The sequence below is a fragment of the Coenobita brevimanus genome, chromosome 31, assembly GCF_032717465.1.
Source record: "Coenobita brevimanus isolate Jiangsu-jjx chromosome 31, ASM3271746v2, whole genome shotgun sequence".
Taxonomy (NCBI): domain Eukaryota; kingdom Metazoa; phylum Arthropoda; class Malacostraca; order Decapoda; family Coenobitidae; genus Coenobita; species Coenobita brevimanus.
In genome coordinates this window covers 31349806-31373038 of record NC_136984.1, presented here as the reverse complement: position 1 = coordinate 31373038, position 23233 = coordinate 31349806, and the positions used below count along the sequence as shown (strand labels likewise).

General features: G+C 43.0%; 1 protein-coding gene and 1 non-coding gene across 2 annotated transcripts; both read right to left on the bottom strand.

The window, feature by feature from the left end:
• Positions 1-2346: 2346 nt before the first annotated feature.
• On the bottom strand, positions 2347-16987 carry Nop10 (Nop10 ribonucleoprotein). Its single transcript, XM_080269048.1, has 3 exons — positions 16862-16987; positions 7699-7741; positions 2347-2871 (listed from the first exon to the last, which is right to left on the bottom strand). Exons 1-3 carry the CDS (start codon positions 16913-16915, stop codon positions 2774-2776), a joined length of 195 nt encoding a protein of 64 aa, XP_080125174.1. The 5' UTR covers positions 16916-16987; the 3' UTR covers positions 2347-2773.
• Positions 16988-20115: 3128 nt separating this feature from the next.
• On the bottom strand, positions 20116-20197 carry TRNAL-AAG (transfer RNA leucine (anticodon AAG)). The gene has a single exon. It is a non-coding gene; the product is annotated as a tRNA-Leu (tRNA).
• Positions 20198-23233: the final 3036 nt, after the last annotated feature.

Sequence of the window (23233 nt, the reverse complement as noted above, 5' to 3'; positions counted from 1 at the left end):
GTAACTTTTCCTCTAATTAGCAAACATTTTCGTTCCATTTCGTTCCTTAAAACTGCAAAATCCATGATAATTGTGGGTAAGAACTAGATGAGGCATGAGAAAGGACTGATAACCATATGCCCAGTTGGTCCAAAATGTGTTGGGAAGCATGAAATCAAACGAAGAATATGGAACTGAACTGTAACTTACGAGAACGTAATTTTTTTTTTTTTTTTTTTTTTTTCTGATTAGCATACATTGTCGTTCCATTTTGTCCCCTGAAATTGCCGAAACCCATAAATTTCGTCAAACCGTTCGGCCTTGAGTTTGCCCAGAAAACATATTTCCATTCTGTATGCTTATTCATAAAAACCACCAGGAACCCTCAGCCAGGAACAACGCTTGCCCATTCGTTTCAAAACTAACCATAGGTTTTTCACGACAATATGCCCACTGTGCTTCCCAGGCAAAATTTCAGCAACCTACCCTCACCTATCCCATCTCACTAGGGCTGTTTGGCTGAGGTGGCTGGCTGTGGTACTGAGATAAATACCCATACAGAATGGAAATATGCACCCAGGAAATGTACCCAGAGATTAGAGGGTGACGTCATAGCGCGCGGCTTTCAAATTTCGTCCCCAGGCCAGCTGACTTCCCGCGTGAGCTAGAGTTTTTCCGCGTGTTGACATGACTTGTCTCATTATGCTGACCGCGTTAGAACAAAAACGTGTTACTCAACCACGTGTTACTTAAGGATTGAGTGTACTCATGTTCATGCAAGAATCCCACTTGTCCATGTCTTGCACATGAATTGCCTTGTACAGAACTCTGCAAGCTACGAACACATAGCAACCAAGCGCAAGATGAGACTATGAATGACAACACTGAAGATAGCGATGATGATGAAGATGACGAATGGGTGTAAGATTGTGTGAATGTCTGTGTACCTACACTCACTAGAATGAATACCAAGCAGACTGCATAGTTTTCAGATTACTTCATGCAAACCATTGCTTAGTGTAAATGTTTAGTCTGTTAATCTTTTACTTATGAACCTTATGGACAGTCTAGGGAGATATGTGTGACAGTATTAGCTTCATATGTATTCCAACTGTTAACCAGTTGTATCATTTTCATATTAAACATTATATATCATCCATCATCCAATCCTACGCTGCCCCATGAGGAGCGTAGGAGCCCGGGGCTAGGCAAGTTGGTCCTGACATTTAAGATGAGAGTGAAACATTATGTTTCATAAAAGAAACAATGGTGCTTGTACAGGTGTTTTGTTATTCCATTAAACTTGTTACGGCACATACTGAACCATTCCACAAACAAACATTCCTGTACACAGCAACATTCTGTGTGTACAATTATAAAGCATCACCGTGCATAGTCTATACATTATAACCTGTTAAAATATTAATATTATTGATGGTACACTGCCTATAAGGTGTAATATATATAGGCGTTAAAATATTAATATTACTGATGGTACATACACTGCCTATAAGATGTAGTATATATAGGCATTACTAAAAGATACAATGGAGAAAAGTTAATGTACAGCGTTAACACCAGATACCACAGCTTGCGTGAAATATTACAGTTCATAGTAAAATGGCAGCGTCCGGACTGACTCTATCAGATACGTTTATGTGAAGCTACAGGACGTAGTGAATGTTTTCGGTGTATCCGATAGAGCCAGGATTCCAGGGGCTTGAATGATGAGTGAATGGAAGGATGGCCCATTGGATTGGACAAACTTTGGCTGTCTGGACATTGCTACTCTTCACCCTGCCCTAGGGTGGGAAAGGAGGTCCCGATGATGATGATGATGATGTATCCTGCAAAATATAAACGAAACACAGCTACCATGGACATAAGCGTGAGAAAAGCTTGATTATCGGCTCAATCTCTGGCAGCCTCCCTATTCAGTCCCTTATCCCTTCTCCATGCTGCTTGATCTCTGGCAGCCTTCCTATTCAGGCCCTTATACCTTCTCCATGTTGCTCAATCTCTGGCAGCTTCCCTGTTCAATGCCTTATATCTTCTCCATGCTGCTCGATCTCTGGCAGCCTTCCTATTCAGTCCCTTATACCTTCTCCATGTTGCTCAATCTCTGGCAGCTTCCCTGCTCAGTGCCTTATCCCTGAGGTCACACTCCATGACCTCATCTCATTTTCGGTCTCCCTCTCGTGAAAGAAAAATAAAACTGCAAATTGACGAACTCATTACATATTTAATTCTGTACATAAATAGCACATATTTTAGTACAATTCATGGACATAACCAAATATTATTATAATTATTATTATTATTGTTGTTATTATTATTTTTAATCAGAAAAAAATAAATTACTGAATGGAATTTGTTTTAAATCTTCCGAATAACCAACTGATAGATAGATAGATAGACAGACAGACAGACAGACTGAGACATTACAGGGAATGGAGAGTGAGAGTAGGAGTGTATGAGTGAGGTGGAGGGGGGAGAGGGAGGGGGAGGCCAAGGATGAGATGGAGGGATGGGACAGAGAGGATGGAGAGTGAGAGACTGATGAGGAGAGTGTAATGTGAGTGAGGCAGAGGGAGGGGGAGGCCAAGGATGAGTTGGAGGGATGGAGAGGTATATGAGAGAGGGGGGTGTGAGCTGGGAGCAGGGCAGTGAAATGGCGGGGGACAGGGCGACATGGAGGTGATTTGTTTGTGGCCACCCCTTACGGGATTAAGGCATCTGGCAATAGACAGACTGACCGACTGACAGATAGATAGATAAACGGATAGACAGATGCTCAGTACTGCACAGGAGGCTGCTGTGTCAGGAGCATATTGAATCTCCTCTTGATTCGGATGCGCTGAGCTGAGTACTTGTCCTCAGGCGAAAACCGTGCTGGAAAAAAGATAGATAAATTAAATGATGGATAGATAAACAGACAGACAGACAGATACATATAGACATACATAGCAGTTAGCTGTGATTTATAAGAGTCATGTGCACTCTCAGCCTGAATACTGCTCACCCTTGTGGAATGGATGTGGAAAGGTTGCATTAAAACAACTTGACAAAATTCAGAACAAAGCTGTTAGAATTATTAACAACCCATCCATCCATCCATCCTCCAGTCCTATGCCCCATCCATACACAGACTGAACAACCATGGAGACATGACACATCCCTGTTTCAACCTAACCTTCAAAGAGAAAAATTCACTCAGTTCACCATCCACACGCACAGCAGCCATCGCACCATCGTACATACTCTTCACAGCATTCAACAACTTCCCACAGAAATGGGTTGACAATGGAAGGGATGACAAAACAAGAAAGACGCTGCTGGAGATAGCTAAGTTATATGGGATGGCCAGAAAAGATGGCAGGGGAGGGAATACTGGCAGGCCTCCACCAACAGAGTAGGAAGTTCCACAAATGTTCGAGGAATTTGGGGTGAAGTAAACGAAATTAGAGGAAAAGGGAGAGGCATCAAGAATGTAGCACATCCTGACCTGAAAAACTTTGCTGAAGACTTAATGACAAAATGGTCAACTGTATCAAGTAACGACTCTATCCCTGTAAATATCCAAGAGGCCGTTAAAAACTGGGAGGAAGAGAGAAGAGGGTTACTTGTTGGTGCTGTACACAGAGGTGATAAAACAGATATTGCAATAACCAAAGACGAGTCACTTAGGGCTGTTAAACACGGCACATCCACAGCCCCCGTGGAAGACGGTGTAACCTGCAAAATACCAAACTGCCTGGCAAGTATAGAGAATGGGCCACCTCTTCATCTATATAACATGAGTTACCTCGAGGGCCGTCTGGCAAGGGCCTGGATGAAAGCAGTTGTTATTCCTATCCCCAAAGCTGAAGGACGGTTCAGACCAGTCTCACTAACATCGCGCATTTGTAAAATGATGGAGAAAACTGTATTAGAAAGACTAATGTATGTAACGGGTGATCAACTAAGTAATAATCTGTATGGTTTTATTAAAGGCAGAGGAACAACCGGCGCAGTGACGGCATGCATGTCATATGGCTCAGACTGCTGCAGGACATTGTGGACCTGAAGGGTGCATTTGACAAAGCCAATGGAGAAATTATATTGTACAAACTGGCCAATATGGGGGTGTTGGGCAGGCTTCTTCACTGGGTGGGGGATTATCTGCATGGCAGAAGGGCTCAAGGCTCCTACCAGGGAGCCCTATCCCAGGAGGGCAGACTTGAGCCAGGGACTCCCCAGGGAGGGGTAATAAGCCCTGTGCTATTCAACGTATTAATGAACAAAACTGCTAAACACAAGCTACCTGATGGAGTTAAAATCATAATAAACACTGATGATATAAAGTTACAGGGTAAATCAGCAGACAACCAACCTTAATCACATTTGTGGATATGACACATAAAACGGGTCTTATAATAAATGAAAACAAAACTAAATTTCAGTGTCAAGCAAAGACTAGCAAACATGTGCCAAAAAATAATAAAATAATTGAGTGAGTAAAGAGTTACAAACACTTGGGAATGTAAACAGGATACACTGCAGAGGCTAAGGAGGCTGAGGTAAATTACATAACTACCCAGTGTAAGGCACCAATGCAGCCCTTGAGGTCCCTGTCCTGGGGCGGTGACGGGGTTGGTGGTCCTATACTCAGCATGCAGAACAAGTACATGAGAATCACACTAAATTGTCCAAAAACCACAATGACAGACACCATGACACTTGAACTAAGTCCGCCTCGTATAAAAGACAGAGTGGTAGAGCTACAAATAATTGCTGCCATCAGGAACATAGGAACACCAGGCAGTCATGAATTACCCACTGACGTACGGGACTACTCAAGCTATATACGAACCTTCTGGAAGCAAGGGAAAAGAGACTTGATAAAGCATCTTACACAAACACTACAAGGATATGATGCATTAAGACTCGGCGTACAAAGGGTTATGTTCACGCCACCAGCACCTTGGCAAGATGAAAGGGTTAACACTGACATCACACCTCTGACAAACAAAAAACGCTTATGTGATCATGCGTTACTGAAGGAGGAATATGAAATGAAAAGTATTGGCTTAAATGACATCTCCCTCGTTTTCTGTGACGGCTCAGTTGTACCACACAGGGAGGCGTGGCGTGGAATCCTCATTAGGGACTACATACTGGAAATGAACACCTGGGCAGAGACAGAACACGGCTGACTGACAATACATCATCAACAAGGGCTGAAGTATACGCAATTCTGTATGGCCTGAATGTGATAAGAAAGGGTGAAGGTGACGAGTGCTTCTTTGTGGACAGTAGGGCAACACTAGAATCTATCTATCTCTATCTATCTATTGCCAGACACCTCAATCCTGTTCGGGGTGGCCACAGACAAATCGCCTCCACATCGACCTGTCCCCTGCCATTTCACTGCCCTGCTCCCATCTCACACCCCCCTCTCTCATATACCTCTCCACCCCATCCCTCTATCTCATCTTCAGCCTCCCCCTACCTCTCCCCCCTCCACCTCATTCACATACACTCTCCTCGTCAGTCTTTCACCCTCCATCCTCTCCACATGGCCAAACCACCCCAGTGTATTCCTCCTAACGCTTCCTATCACATCCACATCCACACCACAACGCTCCTTTATATCCTCATTTGTCAGCCTGTCTCTACTAGAATCTCTTAACAGTAAAACACCAGTGATGGAAAGTAGTCATACAATGCAGGAACACCATACATGAACTTCAATTGGTGGGGAGACAAGTAATGTTCCCGTTCATTGCATCTCACGTGGGTATAGATGGAAAGGACAGAGCTGATGTAACAGCCACAAGTGTGACCAGGAAACCACAGAGAGACATAGAGTGTGAGCTGACCATGCGACAAGTGAGGACTTACATATGAAACTTCCAGGAACAAAAAAAAACAGAAAATATGATAAGAAAATATCAACCTAAACCCAGTAGTACAACAGACCACTATACTTCTACCTATGGGAAAAACACCAGCAACTGGAAGGACTCTGTATGCACTAGGTTGCCACTGGGCTACAGATATTATTGGGAGCTAAGATATAATAACCAGAACTACAACAGTAGGTGCAGGTTGTGTGACAGCCCAAGATGTCACACGCTGCAACACTAAATATTATATAGTAAAACGCTAAGTACAGGAACAGCAAAATAAACGAGGTGACAAACCAGATTATGTGGATTTTAATAATGACAAAATAATCCTGAAAGACTGCAAACAACTGAAATACATAGTATGTGTGTATCATATGGCTGTGATACAACATGACATTATAAATACACTTTGTATGTGACCAAAGAACATGTATGGAGGTGTGGTGGGCAAGTAAGCTTGTGTAATGTTGATATAAATGTGTGTCAGCATACATGTTTGTACCTGCAGGTGCACATGTGTGTCAGTGTACATGTTTGTACCTGCAGGTGCACATGTGTGTCAGTGTACATGTTTGTACCTGCAGGTGCACATGTGTGTCAGTGTACATGTTTGTACCTGCAGGTGCACATGTGTGTCAGTGTACATGTTTGTACCTGCAGGTGCACATGTGTGCCAACGTACATGTTTGTACCTGCAGGTGCACATGTGTGCTGGCATCCATGCTAGCAAACACCAGCATTCTGCTGCCTATATAATTGTTTAGGCCTACTGATTCTATCACCAAATTGTAATATGTGGTAAAACTAGTGTTTGCCTACCTGCAGGTGCACATGTGTGTCAGTGTACATGTTTGTACCTGCAGGTGCACATGTGTGTCAGTGTACATGTTTGTACCTGCAGGTGCACATGTGTGTCAGTGTACATGTTTGTACCTGCAGGTGCACATGTGTGTCTTGAACTAATTATAACCTAATAAGTTAGATGGGGTGGACACTGCAGAGGCGCCCTTATCCCTCTGAGATAATGTAAACAACATTGTTATTTTATTCTTATCAATAAACTTTTTTCAATCAATCAATCCTCATTTTTTTTTTTTTTTTTATGTGTCCAACTCTGGGCAAATGCTCAGGGCCTATTTCTTGGGGGCAGTTGCCTATCCCAAGGCCCAGTAGTTCTCCTACACCTCCACATGTGTGCTGGCATCCATGCTAGCAAACACCAGCATTCTGCTGTCTATATAATTGTTTAGGCCTACTGATTCTATCACCAAATTGTAATGTATGTGGTAAAACTAGTGTGCCTACTGGCAGGATGGTATAAATCACTGTAACAGTTACTAGTGTACATACAAAATATACAAATAACAGTTAAGTGGTGTGTCTTGAACCAATTATAATCTAATAAGTTAGATGGGGTGGACACTGCATTGGCACCCTCTTCCCTCTGAGATAATGTAAACAACATTGTTATTTTATTCTTATCAATAAACTTATCAATCAATCAAATCCTTAAACTGTTCCCTGCCCCATCTCTCTCCTTCCTCATTTTTTATTTTATTTGGCACCACTGTTAACTGGGTGTAGAGGTGCATATGTGGCATCCATCCAAGCACCAATCATCCACACACTTTCCTGCACACTGAACCATCACCACACCCAATGTATTATTATCAATATTGTTATTACTATTATTATTATTACAGTATTACTATTACTGTTCTTCTTCTTATTATTATTATTATTAATACTATTATTATTATTAATACTATTATTATTATTATTATTATTATTATTATTATTATCATCATTATTATCATCATCAGCTTACATGGATGGGCTGAGAATGTTGGCCTGCCATCAGGAGCAGTTTTCTGGAAAAAAAAAAAGGCATAAATAACTGATAAACACAGTACTGTACACTTACACAGTACTGTACACTTACACAGTACTGTACACTTACACAGTACTGTACATTAACATAGTACTACACACTTACACAGTACTATAAACCCAGTACTTACACAATACTCTACACTTATGCAGTACTACACACTCACACAGTACATTACATTTACACAGTGCTATACACATACACCAGTGGTCCCCAACCTATTGTAGTCTTTGGCCTACATTTATTAATGTTAAGACAGTGGAAGGCATCAGGAAAAAATCAAATTCACACACACACACACATACATATATACTATGTGTATATACTGCATACAGGGAGTCCCCGATATACGAAGACCGAAGATATGAAAATCTGAAGGTACAAAAGAGAAAAATAAAGGACAAATTCCCCTAAACAAAAGGCATGTGCTTCGATGGTGTGAAAAGCGCCACGAGAAAATGATTCAAATTTGGTGCGTGACCGACGGCAGTGCCACTGTCGTGTGTGGCGAGGCAGGCAACTATGTCTGCTTCATCCCAGGCTGTTACCGCTGCCCAGCTGTGTGGTGCCTGCCTTCTGTACGCCGAGAAGCTTTGTCATCTTGCATCGTGCCACACAAGCATCCTTCACCTTCATCATCTGCGCAGCCTCTAACAAAGAAGCAACGAGGAAGGCCAGGGCGTGAGTGAGACTGCGCGTGAGTGGGACTGGACGTGCTGTGTGCTTACCTGGTACAGTTACGAAGAAGAAAGAGCTTTACAAGAAGATGGCAAACTCTTTTTCAAGCTCACCTGCTGCTTCCCGGGCCATACAGATGTGTTGTGTATATGAGAGAGGGGGGTGTGAGCTGGGAGCAGGGCAGTGAAATACCAGGGGACAGATTGACATGGAGGCAATTTGTTTGTGGCCACCTGTTATGAGATTAAGGCGTCTGGCAATAGATAGATAGATAGAGTACAGGAGTTGCGGCTGTACTCACTGCAGAGGAGGTGAGAGAGATACCTGGTAATTTATGTGTGGATTCACTCTCATCTTAAATGTCGGGACCAACTGCCTAACCCCGGGCTCCTACGCTTCTCATGGGGCAATGTAGGATTGGATGATGGATGGATGGATGGAAGACTGTGGAGGGAATGGTGCCAAATGTGGGCCTGCAAGTCAACCTGCAGCCAACAAGATGTGCAAAGAAGCCACAACACAACAACTACACATCATCAACTGATTCTCACACAATGGGCCACGCCTTTTCAATGCTGTGCCACAGGAGATCAGGGAGGTGACGGGAATCATGGCTGACTCCTTCAAGCACAAACAAAACAGATGGCTCACAAGACTGCCAGACATGCCCCCAGCACCATGATACACCAGCACAAGTCTCAACACCCTGCTGGCACTGCGGGACACAAGGCTGAACGTGGAGACGCCTGTGTCCATAAGGGATGTACTGTAATAAAACAAAGTAACCAAACCTAACCAAGCCTAACCTCTTACAAACTACAGGAATTGTGAAACATGTAGAAACTAAGAAATGGTAACGGTTTACACAGTACAGTATAGTAAAACCTCACTAGAACAGACTAATTGGGGCCCAAGCCATTCCAAAAAACGCAAAACACTAAACACGCGACATATGGACCTCCCCTGCTGGGATATTTTCATACAGTATATGAAAAGTGTCACGGCCAGCATCATGCTTCACCCCACCAGTCCCTTCTAACTCAGGGCAATATCCCACTTGCCTCTTAACTTTTCTCAAAGGCCACTATAAATAATTTATTGCATAACACAGTAAAATTTAAGGAACGCTCAGACCCCCACCAAAAAAAAAAAAATCAAAAAAATATTTTCTTGCATAACCATTCCAACTCACTTGGCTCCCCCTACTCCACCCCCCCACCTTGCCAAGCCAAGTGTTTATCATCATGCAGCACCGGCGAAGGATCCTGCAGAACAAATCCTTCAACATCATTACCCATTATCTTCAGGGTCATTGTCAAGGAACAGTGAATCATCCTCCTGGTTGTCTTTACTGGCAGGAGCTGAATCATGGATGGAAATTGGAGGTGTGGCTTGTACCTTGCATGTCATGTGATGTACTTAATTTTAAGCACTTTTCAAACTCTATACTATACATTTATACACATTATTTACAATTGTACACACTAAATGAGTTATTTAAGAGGAACCTGTGGAGTCACATGGAGAGACAGGCTGACATATGAGGCTGTAAAGGAGCGTTTGGTGTGGATGTGGATGTGATAGGAAGCGTTAGGAGAAACACACTGAGATGGTTTGCCCATGTGGAGAGGATGGAGGGTGAAAGACTGACAAGGAGAGTGTATGTGAGTGAGGTGGAGGGGGGGAGAGGGAGGGGGAGGCCAAGGATGAGATGGAGGGATGGAGTGGAGAGGTATATGAGAGAGGGGGGTGTGAGGTGGGAGCAGGGCAGTGAAATGGCAGGGGACAGGGCGACGTGGAGCCAATTTGTTTGTAGCCACCCCGTACGGGATTGAGGCGTCTGGCGATAGATAGAAAGATAGATAATACAAACTAAAGATGTTCACTTTGTCTGTATATTTCACTGATCACTCGTCACCCTTGAGCAGTGTATCAGGGACTTCTGGGGACAGTGCCATTCCTAGCCTTTTGGGGGCCCTGTGCGAAATGCTGTATGAGGTCCCCTTACTTACATCACTCACTTTATGGCACTTACAATAATTGGCCGGCCCACTGTACCCCCTACAAACAATAATTGGCCGGCCCACCGTACCCCCTACAAAATTTATTTCATGAATATAGAGTGACTCAAAACACATTTTAATTTCTAAAAAAAGCCAATAACGGTGTAATTCGCATATAGTAAGAAACGGCACTGTCTGGGGAAATGATGTGGGTTGACTGAGGCAGAGCATGGGGGAGCAATACAGGTACACCCCGGTTTAACGATGTAATTGGTTAGGTTAAAATCCCACCATTAGGCGGGGTATCGTATATCAGGGTACTTTAACATGCATTTCAATGTGAACCGTTTACCAGCCTTGGGTTTCCCCCCAACCAAGTCCAAAACCCAGCCAAGTGAGTTCAAAAACAAGTGTAAAGCCAATCTAAATGGCCTAACAGCTGTCAAGGAAGCTAACCTAAGCCTAACACCTGTACAATCTAAATGGCCTAACAGCTGTCAAGGAAGCTAATCTAAGCCTAACACCTGTAAATAACTCACTAAAACCAACAAATAAAATATGAAAATTATCAAATATAAGTCTGGGAAAAATCAAGCTTAGTAAACTGTACCCCAAAATGACAATGTCCACCCCATCTATGGCTAAAACACATTAATCTAAAAACAGTTTATAAATCAACCTAAACACAATGTTCACCCCACCTATGACTAAAACACATTAATCTAAAAACAGTTTATAAATCAACCTAAACACAATGTTCACCCCACCTATGACTAAAACACATTAATCTAAAAACAGTTTATAAATCAACCTAAACACAATGTTCACCCCAACTATGACTAAAACACATTAATCTAAAAACAGTTTATAAATCAACCTAAACACAATATTCACCCCACCTATGACTAAAACACATTAATCTAAAAACAGTTTATAAATCAACCTAAACACACAATTTTAGTCTAAAATATCATCATAATGGGTAAGAAAAATCAAATCCCAGCGTTAAACCAGGGTTTGGCCATCGTTAGGCGGGGTATGGTGGTATTTCTACCCCCATCGTTCAGCCGGGGTATGGCATCTAGGGGTATCGTATATCCAGGCATTACTGTAATGACGCCACCAGCCCACCACTGACAAGTGAACACACAAACCGCGTGGACAATATGGCCGCCCCAGCCTGAGGTTAGGCAGTCCAGACCGCTTCCAGATTTTTCGGAGTTTTCCCAAAATATAAGAAATAATTCCAGTCGGCTTCTTGACTCCAAAAAAAGTGAATTCCAGTCTAGTGAGGTCCGTTGTAGTGAGGTCATAGTGGATGGCGTGGGTCTGCTCTGCTCCATGCCTACATCATCATCATCATCATCATTGCCAGACGCCATGTATCCCAAACGGGGTGGCCAAGGGCTTAGAGTTAACTGTTTTACAGGGAGGGGCACTAATCCTCCACCAACCCCACTTGACACGTAGGGAGAACGTTATGCCAACAGCATCTGGTGTTCCCAGGTGGTCACCCATCCAAGTACTAACCAGACCCAACGCTGATCCATGCCTACCACGGTGCAAATATTGGCATGAAACAGAATTTGGTTTTAATAAGAACCAGGAATATCAACTGCACAACTAAACTATATTTTTTTCTTGATCTATCTATCTATCTATTGCCAGACGCCTCAATCCCGTTTGGGGTGGCCACAAACAAATCGCTTCCAAGTCGCCCTGTCCCCCGCCATTTCACTGCCCTGCTCCCAACTCACACCCACCTCTCTCATATACCTCTCCACTCCATCCCTCCATCTCATCCTCGGCCTCCCCCTCCCTCTTTCTTGATCACTGGACCAAAATGACATTAGGAAAAATACAATGAAATCAGAGGAAAGAGCACAGGACAGCTGAATAATATCCACTTCTATCTATCTATCTACAGCCTGATGCCCTAATCCCACAAAGGGTGGCCACAGACAAAACGCCTCCAAGTCACTCTGCCACCCACCATTTGACTACCCTCCCCCCTCCCTCATACACCTCTCAACTCCATCCCTCCACCTTATCCTCAGCCTCCCCCTCCCTCTCCCTCCCTCCACTTCACCTACATACACCCTCATAGTCAAATGATCTCTTAGCCAATTACAATGACAACTCACTCACAGCACTAAGGATAAGCAACTACTCGTGTGTCGTGCCTTCAACTTTGCCAGCATCATTAGGGAGGACAACAGAGTGGCAAATGGCTCTCAGGGATAAGGACAAGCTCTAAACGTCCGCCTGGAAGCTGTGAAGGACAATTATTGGACACGAAATGTAGAATGAACACATCTAAGAGAAACACACCACCTATCAAGACCCAACCTTATTTCTATCAAAACCAATTGTGAGTTAAATGACACTATAGTCGCGGCGTGTGACTCTGAGGTTGACATTATCGTACCCTGGCAACCTAGCATTCAAAAGTGCGTCCCATTTCGTGTACAACATGAGATGCAAGTGATTCGTGAATAATATGTTTAAGTATAATAATATTCGTGTATAACATATTCGTGCATAATAATATGATTCGTGCACAGTATGAAATGAAATCGGACGCACTTTTGAATGCTAGGTTGCCAGGGTACGATAATGACAACCTCAGAGTCGTGCGCTGCGACTATAGATACCCAGCCTCACTGGACCTTCATAAACCTGCCACCTTCTGCATCACTCGAACTACAGATGCCAAGCCAAGAGAAAAACTGCACAGCAACTCAAAGCTTAATTACCATAAAGCACACAGAAAAAATGAGGATCGAGGCGGTAGGTGGTGGCGACCATCATCCACTCACTTGATGTAGTGCTGCCTACTTCTTCCTTAGCCTTTATCATTCTTTTTCTGTGCCTGCCCTCCTCTCTTCCTATTTCTCACCATCATCTACTCACTTGATGTAGTGCTGCCTACTTCTTCCTTAGCCTTTATCATTCTTTTTCTGTGCCTGCCCTCCTCTCTTCCTATTTCTCACCATCATCCACTCACTTGATGTAGTGCTGCCTACTTCTTCTTTAGCCTTTATCATTCTTTTTCTGGGCCTGCCCTCCTCTCTTCCAATTTCTCACCATCATCCACTCACTTGATGTAGTGCTGCCTACTTCTTCCTTAGCCTTTATCATTCTTTTTCTGTGCGCCTCCTCTCTTCCTATTTCTCACCATCATCCACTCACTTGATGTAGTGCTGCCTACTTCTTCCTTAGCCTTTATCATTCTTTTTCTGTGCCTGCCCTCCTCTCTTCCTATTTCTCACCATCATCCACTCACTTGATGTAGTGCTGCCTACTTCTTCCTTAGCCTTTATCATTCTTTTTCTGTGCCTGCCTTCCTCTCTTCCTATTTCTCACCATCATCCACTCACTTGATGTAGTGCTGCCTACTTCTTCCTTAGCCTTTATCATTCTTTTTCTGTGCCTGCCCTCCTCTCTTCCTATTTCTCACCATCATCCACTCACTTGATGTAGTGCTGCCTACTTCTTCCTTAGTCTTTATCATTCTTTTTCTGTGCCTGCCCTCCTCTCTTCCTATTTCTCACCATCATCCACTCACTTGATGTAGTGCTGCCTACTTCATCCTTAGCCTTTATCATTCTTTTTCTGTGCCTGTCCTCCTCTCTTCCTATTTCTCACCATCATCCACTCACTTGATGTAGTGCTGCCTACTTCTTCCTTAGCCTTTATCATTCTTTTTCTGTGCCTGTCCTCCTCTCTTCCTATTTCTCCCATCTTTCCTGTCACTTCTTATTGCTTTTCTTTCCTTTACAGGTGGCTTTACATTGAGTGACAAGCCAAATGGTTTCCTGTAAGCCAAGAAACCATTTACAACGCTGGGTGGTAACCATATCACCAAACCATACGTGGTCCCTACGTGTCAACAAGTGGGTTGGTGGAGGGTTAGTGCCCCTCCCCATAAAACAAATAACTCAAAGTCAAATGGCCATCCCTTACAGGATTATGGCATCTGGCAATAGACTGAGACAGAATTCTTTGCAAATTATTTTTATATTACTCCTGCAGATAACCCAACCTAACCATCAGGAGTAAAATAATTTGACAAAAGTACCACACAAGGCAAGTGTTGTAGAACTGTATAAAAAAATCAAAAATCAAAATCTCTTAATTGGTATGACGGCCTCAGAGGAATATTTGGGAGACAGAGATTGATAATGTGTTCACTGGGGATGTAATTTTTTGTCTATCTATCTATCTATTGCCAGACGCCTCAATCCCGTTTGGGGTGGCCACAAACAAATCGCCTCCAAGTCGCCCTGTCCCCCGCCATTTCACTGCCCTGCTCCCAACTCACACCCCCCTCTCTCATATACCTCTCCACCCCATCCCTCCATCTCATCCTCGGCCTCCCCCTCCCTCTTCCCCCCTCCACCTCACTCACATACACTCTCTTCGTCAGTCTTTCACCCTCCATCCTCTCCACATGGCCAAACCACCTCAGTGTGTTCCTCATAACGCTTCCTATCACATCCACATCCACACCACAATGCTCCTTTATATCCTCATTCGTCAGCCTGTCTCTCCACATAATTTTTTGTATCTTAGGGAATTCTACATTTTTCTTCTATGGTATTTTTGTCACAAATTATTTTTTATTTTACTCCTGAAGGTCAGGTTGGGTCATCTTCAAGAGTATAATAAATATAACTTGCAAAGAAAATGCCACTGAAAATTTTGAACTGCCTGCTTTTTTTTTTTTTTTTTATGTGAGGAAGAAGGAACCAAAGGCCACGAGCCCGCAAAACTGCTCCTTCCAAGAGAAAAGCAAATACAAGAGAGAGCCAAATTCAAGATCCGATCATTTTGAGATGCCTGGACACACTGCATTTGAAAGACTGGAGATCATAGGAAGCAGGAAATACAGACAGAGGGAGACAGTTCCAGAGTTGACCTGTTGCATAAATGAGGGACTGGGAGTAACGGTTAACTCTTGCATTAGAGAGTTGGACAGAAAAGGGATGAGAGTTTGTTGCTAGACGGGTGCTACGCGCCCGTCGAAGAGGTGGAGGGATGCATGCAGACAGTTCAGAGGAGCAGTGACCATTGAAGTAGCGATAGAAAAGAGATAAAGATGCAACAGTGTGGCAAAGAGACAGAGGTTGAAGGAAGCCAGTAAGAGGAGCAGTGACCATTGAAGTAGCAACAGAAAAGAGATAAAGATGCAACAGTGCGGCAAAGAGACAGAGGTTGAAGGGAGCCAGTAAGAGGAGCAGTGACCATTGAAGTAGCGACAGAAAAGAGATAAAGATGCAACAGTGTGGCAAAGAGACAGAGGTTGAAGGAAGCCAGTAAGAGGAGCAGTGACCATTGAAGTAGCGAAAGAAAAGAGATAAAGATGCAACAGTGCGGCAAAGAGACAGAGGTTGAAGGAAGCCAGTAAGAGGAGCAGTGACCAATGAAGTAGCGATAGAAAAGAGATAAAGATGCAACAGTGCGGCAAAGAGACAGAGGTTGAAGGGAGCCAGTAAGAGGAGCAGTGACCATTGAAGTAGCAATAGAAAAGAGATAAAGATGCAACAGTGCGGCAAAGAGACAGAGGTTGAAGGGAGCCAGTAAGAGGAGGAGAGTTTAATGAGAGTTTATACTGAAAAACACACATCAAAATCTTGTATTTCTGTGCTTGGCTGACCCTCTAATTTTACCCATACTTCTGTTCTCCAACGCTCCCACCTAAACTCCTTGTACCCTAACTTGGCCTAGATTTTCCTCCTTTTGCAGCTTATTTCACACAGATCAGCAGCAGGGAAGACAATACTGCTTCTCTACATCCTTTCCATAGCACTCCTTCGTGACTAGCATCGTACCCTAATGCTAATCTTTGCCACAGCTCAGAATTCAAGACGAAGAGATGGCAATTTTAGGCCAAGTTAAGGGAGTACAGTCTAGGCCTTCCTTCAGGGACATGCTCGGCCTGTCCCTGGTATTTTAACCTTATAGTGCTAGTCATGAAGAAGTTCAGCCTAAGTATTGTCCTACTGTGCCACTGAACTACGAATAATAAGATGCAAATGGACGAAAATCACCGAGTTAAGAGATGGAGAGTGAGAGACTGACAAGGAGAGTGTATGTGAGTGAGGTGGAGGTGGGTAGAGGGAGGGGGAGGCCAAGGATGAGATGGAGGGATGGAGTGGAGAGGTATATGGGAGAGGGGGGTGTGAGCTGGAAGCAGGGCAGTGAAATGGCAGGGGACAGGGCGACATGGAGGTGATTTGTTTGTGGCCACCCCTTACGGGATTAAGGCGTCTGGCAATAGATAGATAAATAGGTAGATATATAAAAGAATTACAACGTGCAGTATCTGGAGGCATGTACCGCTACCTTCAAGAATTTATACCTCAAAACAGCACACTAGGCAATATTTTAGTAACTTTTTAGCACCCAGAATTTACCTTGAGGGTGTAGACTCTATTATTATCAGCATCTAGGTAGTAATTGAGATACATGGTGGTAAAATTATTAGTCTTTGCTTCCTCTCTCAGACGCTCAGCTGTTCCTCATGTTGTTTTGAGGATCCAGCGTTACCAATATGTTCTGAAACTTACAAAAATCGCTAATATACTAACTCTCTTACGGTCCACATAACGTTAAAATACCTCTAACTCTCTCTTGGTTGAGATAAATATTCCAGCATCCATAAATCTTTAAACATTCAATCTTTTAGTCAGTATAAGAACAAAAAAATACATAAAAAGGCTAACATGTCGCTAACTCTCTTACGGTCGAGATAAGGTTAAAATATCTCTACCTCTCTTATGGTTGAGATAAATATTCCAACATTTATAACATTTCAATCAATTAATCAATTTGTTAGTCAATATAAGGACAAGAATATCCCCCCAAATTTGCTCATAAACAACGCTAACATGTCGCTAACTCTCTTGCGGTCGAGATAACGTTAAAATATCTCTAACTTTCTTACGGTTGAGATAAGTATTCCGTCATCAATAAAACCTCAATCAGTCATTCAATCTATTAGTCTGTATAAGAACAAAAATATCCCTCAAACTTGCTCACAAAAACCGCTAATACGCTGACTCTCTGACTTTCGAAATAAAGTTAAAATGTTGTTAACTTTCTTATGGTCGAGATAAATATTCCAACATCTATAAAACATCATTTAATCACTCCATTAGTCAATATAAAGGACAAAAATTCCACCCAAACTTGCTCACAAAAACCGCTAACATGTCGTAGAGATAACTTTAGAATGACTCTAACTCTCTTACCGTTGAGATAAATATTCCAACATATATAACAATTCAATCAATCACTCAATCTGTCAATCAATATAAGGACAAAAACATCCCCCAAACTTGGTTAAAAAAAAATAACCGCTAACATGTCGGTAACTCTCCTACAATCGAGATAAATATTCCATTATCTATAACACTTCACGCAGTCAGTATCATCAAAAAAGGTGTCTTCATTCATGGAAAGTCCTGGCAGTGAAAGGGTCTCTTTATAATACCGTAATTATCTATAATAATCTGCAGTCAATCTAGGAGAAAATCCAGAATTGGTATCACTGTCCCCCCCAAAACATCCGATATCGATGTGGGTTATTGAATGAACTTCACTAAGTCTACTTAGGAACTGCATTTCTGCGTCAAAATCGATATTTAATAAAGCAATAGACTATCACCTCCCTTTATTGTATCTAATCTTGCAAGTGTCTGTGATAGGTATAAATTCGAAATCGGTAACTCTGTAACATGGCGCGAATTTCAAAACAGCCGAGCAGAAAAACATAATGCATTGAAATATTTATTAGTGGTAGGTGGGGACGCTCACCATCCACTCAATCGATGAAGTGGTGCTCTTGGGTGTCTGCCGTTTCCTCTCCTCCATCCTTCTTTCCCTCCATCCTCTTCCGTCTTTCCTTCATCCTTTCCTCGTCCTTCTGCCTACGGGTGACTTTACACTCCCTCGTCTGTCTTTCCTTCATTCTTTCCTCTTCCTTCTGTCTGCGGGTGACTCTACACTGAGGGACAAACCAAATGGTTTCCTGTACACCAAGAAACCATTTTCTACACTAGATGGTAACCATATGACCAAATTATGCGCTCCAGTCTGATTGAGCCGGTGAAGGTTTATATACAAGGGGTAGTTGGGGTTTATTCCTCACGTAATGCCACTCAGGGATGAGTGAGGCTGGTCACTCTGATCATCTTAAATGTCAGGACCAACTTGCCTAGCCCAGGGTTCCCGCGCTCCTCATGGGGCAACGTAGGATTGGATGATGATGATGATGAACTGTTGATTGTTGTAAATGACACAGAGTGGTAATACAACAAAAGATGGTGGATCTTGCCACACACCTTCAGCCAATACAGTTACATACAGCTGGTAATTGGACACTCGTAGGTGTGGCCACACTTTTGTGTGTGTGTGTGTGTGTGTGTGTGTGTGTGTGTGTGTGTGTGTGTAGCCACATTCCCTTTGATAAAAAAAAAAGGTTACACTCTATGTTATGAAATACAGAGGCATTTGTATGACGTATTACATACAGGAGTAAAGGGCAGTACTACACCTTCCCTACACTAAACTCTCTCCATTTCAGATCTTCCCTTCCTAGTATAATGGCTGTCAGCGGCTTTCCCACAGTGCACTTACAGGGAGGTTAAGGGTGGTAATGTAAGTGGCTTTGGAGATTTTGCAACACATCTAATCGATTTATACTGCATTCTACGTCTCATTAACCCTTTGTATGTCAGTGCAAAGTGTGGCGATGTGAGAACCATCTGATCAGCATATGAGGGCGATGTCAGGTGCAATCTGCAAAGTAAATCGCTAAGGAAAAGGAGCTGCGACGTATTCACCAATGCCACCTGCAATACGGCCTTAAATTGACGTGAGTTCGAGGCCAGGCGGGGGCAGGGGAGAATTTTATGAGTTAAATTTCATAAAAAGTCCATTATACCCCTCCTCATACCACCACACCTGGCATGAATGGGACAGCTTCGGTATGTATTCGACATGGACGGTGGGTCATAGCGCTCGAGTGGTGATATGTGGAATTCGAATACCCACTGACAAACCATGAAACCATCCCCATTAATACAATGACACCCTGCCTGAATGAAACAAACGTATGTATTCAATATGGACGGTGGGAATTAAAGCCAGAGTGGTGATAAAAATTTGAATTCCCAAACCGTTAAAAAAAATCTCATACATTCACACCAGTCCTGAATGAGACAGTTGTGGTCTGTATTCAATATGGACGGTGGGGATTAGAGCCGAAGTGATGTATGGCATATATCACTGCTCGACAACAGCTGCAAAGTAAATCGCTAAGGAAAAGGAGCTGCGACGTATTCACCAATGCCACCTGCAATAATACAGATAAATAAAACTAGAAAATTTTGGGAGAAAAAATAGAAATGCCATTATATTCAGTATTTTATTTGATTATACATAATTGTATAAGGGTGAAGGAATATATAACACCAACTTTATTATTATTATTATTATTACTATTTTCCCCAGGTATTCTGAACGATAAAGCATACACCAAACACACATTCTTGACTGCCATGGATTTCAATAACACACACACAATAATAAAAATATACTCTAAATGTACATTTTACAACAATATTTCAAATCAAAATCGAAGATAAATAAATAAATAAAAACATTCTGGCAGCGGTGGGATTCGAACCCACGCCTCCGAAGAGACTGGTGCCTTAAACCAGCGCCTTAGACCACTCGGCCACGCTACCTGACCTGATCTTCGAGGCCGGGGTTAAATTTATTCTTAATACCAACCTAAGAGCCCTCCTAAACAATAAAACTTAAGTTTCTTTCTCCTAAATATTGCTAATAGACCTAGACTGAATTATACCGTTTTCTTTGACATCATTTTTCGGTTAACTTATTGATTCTTCGCTACGCAGATTTAAATTCCACAACCTACCAATTTTTCAAACGATCATCTTAAGATTTTGTACAAGCGATGATAATATGAATTAATAATATCATTTCCTTCATCGACATAATCTCATTGTGCGTATTTTGATTCTGTTATTCCAATTCGGCTCGTTAGCCATACCTCCTGTGGAAATGATAAAATAAATAAATTCTCTGACGCCATTTTCTCAATAACTGCTTCTTATAACCACATATTTTAATTGCAGACTATTTATTGTGAAGCTCCAACCGTTTTAGCCCGACTTGGACTCGTACTGTCTACTGTATAGGGTGTGGTGTCATATTCTGCCAAAGTGATTTTTCCCGTGCAGTGCCCCTCTCAGATTCTGGACACGGTATAGCTGAATCAGAAAATACCAACATTTGACCTCTCAGATGATGATAACCCCTGTACATTGCCTTTGAAAGTTGTCACCCTCAAATTCACACCAAAAACATCAATTATACTGTTTTAATAATAAGTCTTTTTCAGGTCCTTCTAGTGAACAAAAGGCTGTAGCAGCTGTACTAGTCTGTAGATATGGCTACTGACACTACAAGACCACATTCTACAATGACACTCTGTAGTGTGCACTATGTGGAGAAGGCAGAATTTCCACAAGGGGTGCTTCTGACAGGAAGAGATGTCATACAGAACAGGCTGTATTTGCTGCCACCTAAGTGACCTGGTCAAGCTCATCGCCTCAAAGATCAGGCAGCTCAGCTGCTTGCAGAACTTAGTCAGGAACACTGGCTCTTTGGCAACCTCTACACCATCCACACCAGACACATAAAGTAACACATTCCGAAGTTCTATGCAGACTTTGTGACTCTAGTTCTGACTTGGAAACAGACAACACCACAGTTTTGTCAAGAGAGCAGACACCTTCAACAATGATGCATAAGAGGAGTTTGATATCTTCTGCCAGGACCCTATAATATGCCAGAAGCTGGAACAGAAACTTGAGGTGAGAATGACTGACATGGAGTGGCACTTTCTACATGATCAGAGAACCCAGAGACAGATGTACTGTGAAGACTTTGTTGGTTGCAAATGGATGAATGCAATGGAATGCAGGGAAAAGGACTTGCAGCCCCTTGACAAAATGAGGCAAGCTGCAGAAAGAAAGAGTTGAGCAAGCCAGCTGCCTCATTTGACTTAGAGAGCAGTCAGACTCAGAGGCAGGTCACCAGAGTATGGATACAGATGGAGGTGGAACTTTCCCTTCCAGTGATGAAGGTATCAGTATGGGTGAGAGGGACTCAAAAAGTGCCACTTGTTCTCCACAGCTACAGCCACTCAGCCAAGTGATGAACTGCCACAAAGATACCAGCATATCCATGACAGCATCAGGAAAGTGCCAGCACAGTATTAAGAGGGTTGATACACTGAGGAGCTGCTGCCACATATGTGAAGCACAGGCCGTAGCAGCCGTCATCACAGTTGGAAACTGCGTATCTGACACAAACTGGAAGGCACACAATGAACCAGAGGGCATTGATCTGGACACCATGCCAGATTCCAAGAGTGTCAGGGCAGCAGGCAAGCTCACTGAGGTGTGGGCACTAGATGAGGTTGTCAGGGAGGTCATGAACTCTGATGTACAAGTGGTAGTGACCTATCCTGATGATGGCTCAAAGAAGCAGGGTGCCGGGTCATTTTCTGTACTTGGCATCACCATTAATGGATAATACAGGTCACTGTCCACACCAAGCATTGCTTCAGAGTCCATAAAGAATGTTGCTGCTGTCAAGGTGGCGGTCCTTGAAATTCTGGAGGCAGCAAGTGGTGCTGCAGCCAAAACTCTGTTCAAGAAAACTGACTTTGTGATCACAGCCCAGACATATCACAATATCAAAGTGGATGAACTGTGGCAGAGTCTGGACTCCGAGCACATTCCTGATCATCTGTTCTGTACTGTGCAGCCAACTCTGATGTTCAACAGGGTCATTACCAAGCAGTGGGCTGAAACAGAGAACACACTGGGTACAGACAAGATCTACTCAGACTTCCTTGAAAGTGCAACAACAGCAGCAACGAGTGTCACTGAACAAGCCCTGGACTGCATGACTAGACTTACCAATCATGACTCTGATAACACATCATGGTACAAGTGGCATGAATCTGACCTCCACACAGCCCCACCATCAAACAAGTGTGTCAGCCTCAAGGATGGACGTTTCAGTTGCTTGACGCTATCAGTCTGGATGACGTGGGATACAATTTTGAGTCAGCAGAATTAACTGTCAGTAAATGGGCTGTGTACCTTGACACAAACTGTGGACTGCACTCCCTCTAACAAAATGGACTTAAATCTTAGCATTATTCTGTCTGGACTGTGTGTCTGTTGCTAAGAACTGTTTTGCTGTTTATACCTACTGTCTCCTGTTAATAAAAAGCCACTTATTTGGTTTTCTGTGTTGGATGTGGATGTGATAGGAAGCGTTAGGAGAAACACACTGAGGTGGTTTGGCCATGTGGAGAGGATGGAGAGTGAGAGACTGATGAGGAGAGTGTATGTGAGTAAGGAGGAGGGGGGAAGAGGGAAGGGGAGGTCAAGGATGAGATGGAGGAATGGAGTGTAGAGGTATATGAGAGAGGGGGGAGTTAGCTGGGGGTATGGTAGGCAAATGGTGGGTGACAGAGCGACTTGGAGGCGTTTTGTCTGTGGTCACCCTTTGCGGGATTAGGGCGTCGGGCTATAGATAGTCAGATAGGTGTCTGGCAATAGATAGATAGATAGATTTGAACATTATGGTACTAACCCCATCCCCTACTCTTACCCTGAACACCCCTAAAATATACATGTAATTCACTGGGTCGGTCAGGATCACTTGATGGTCGTGAT

Bases quoted from the DNA above. Each gene is read 5' to 3' on its own strand.
- Nop10 (XM_080269048.1), bottom strand. From the start codon at position 16,915: ATGTATCTCAATTACTACCTAGATGCTGATAATAATAGAGTCTACACC. The intron at 7,742-16,861 runs GTAAATTCTGGG...TTTTTTTTCCAG, and splicing joins ATAGAGTCTACACCCTCAAG to AAAACTGCTCCTGATGGCAG. The intron at 2,872-7,698 runs GTAAGCTGATGA...TCTTTTTTCCAG, and splicing joins AACATTCTCAGCCCATCCAT to CACGGTTTTCGCCTGAGGAC.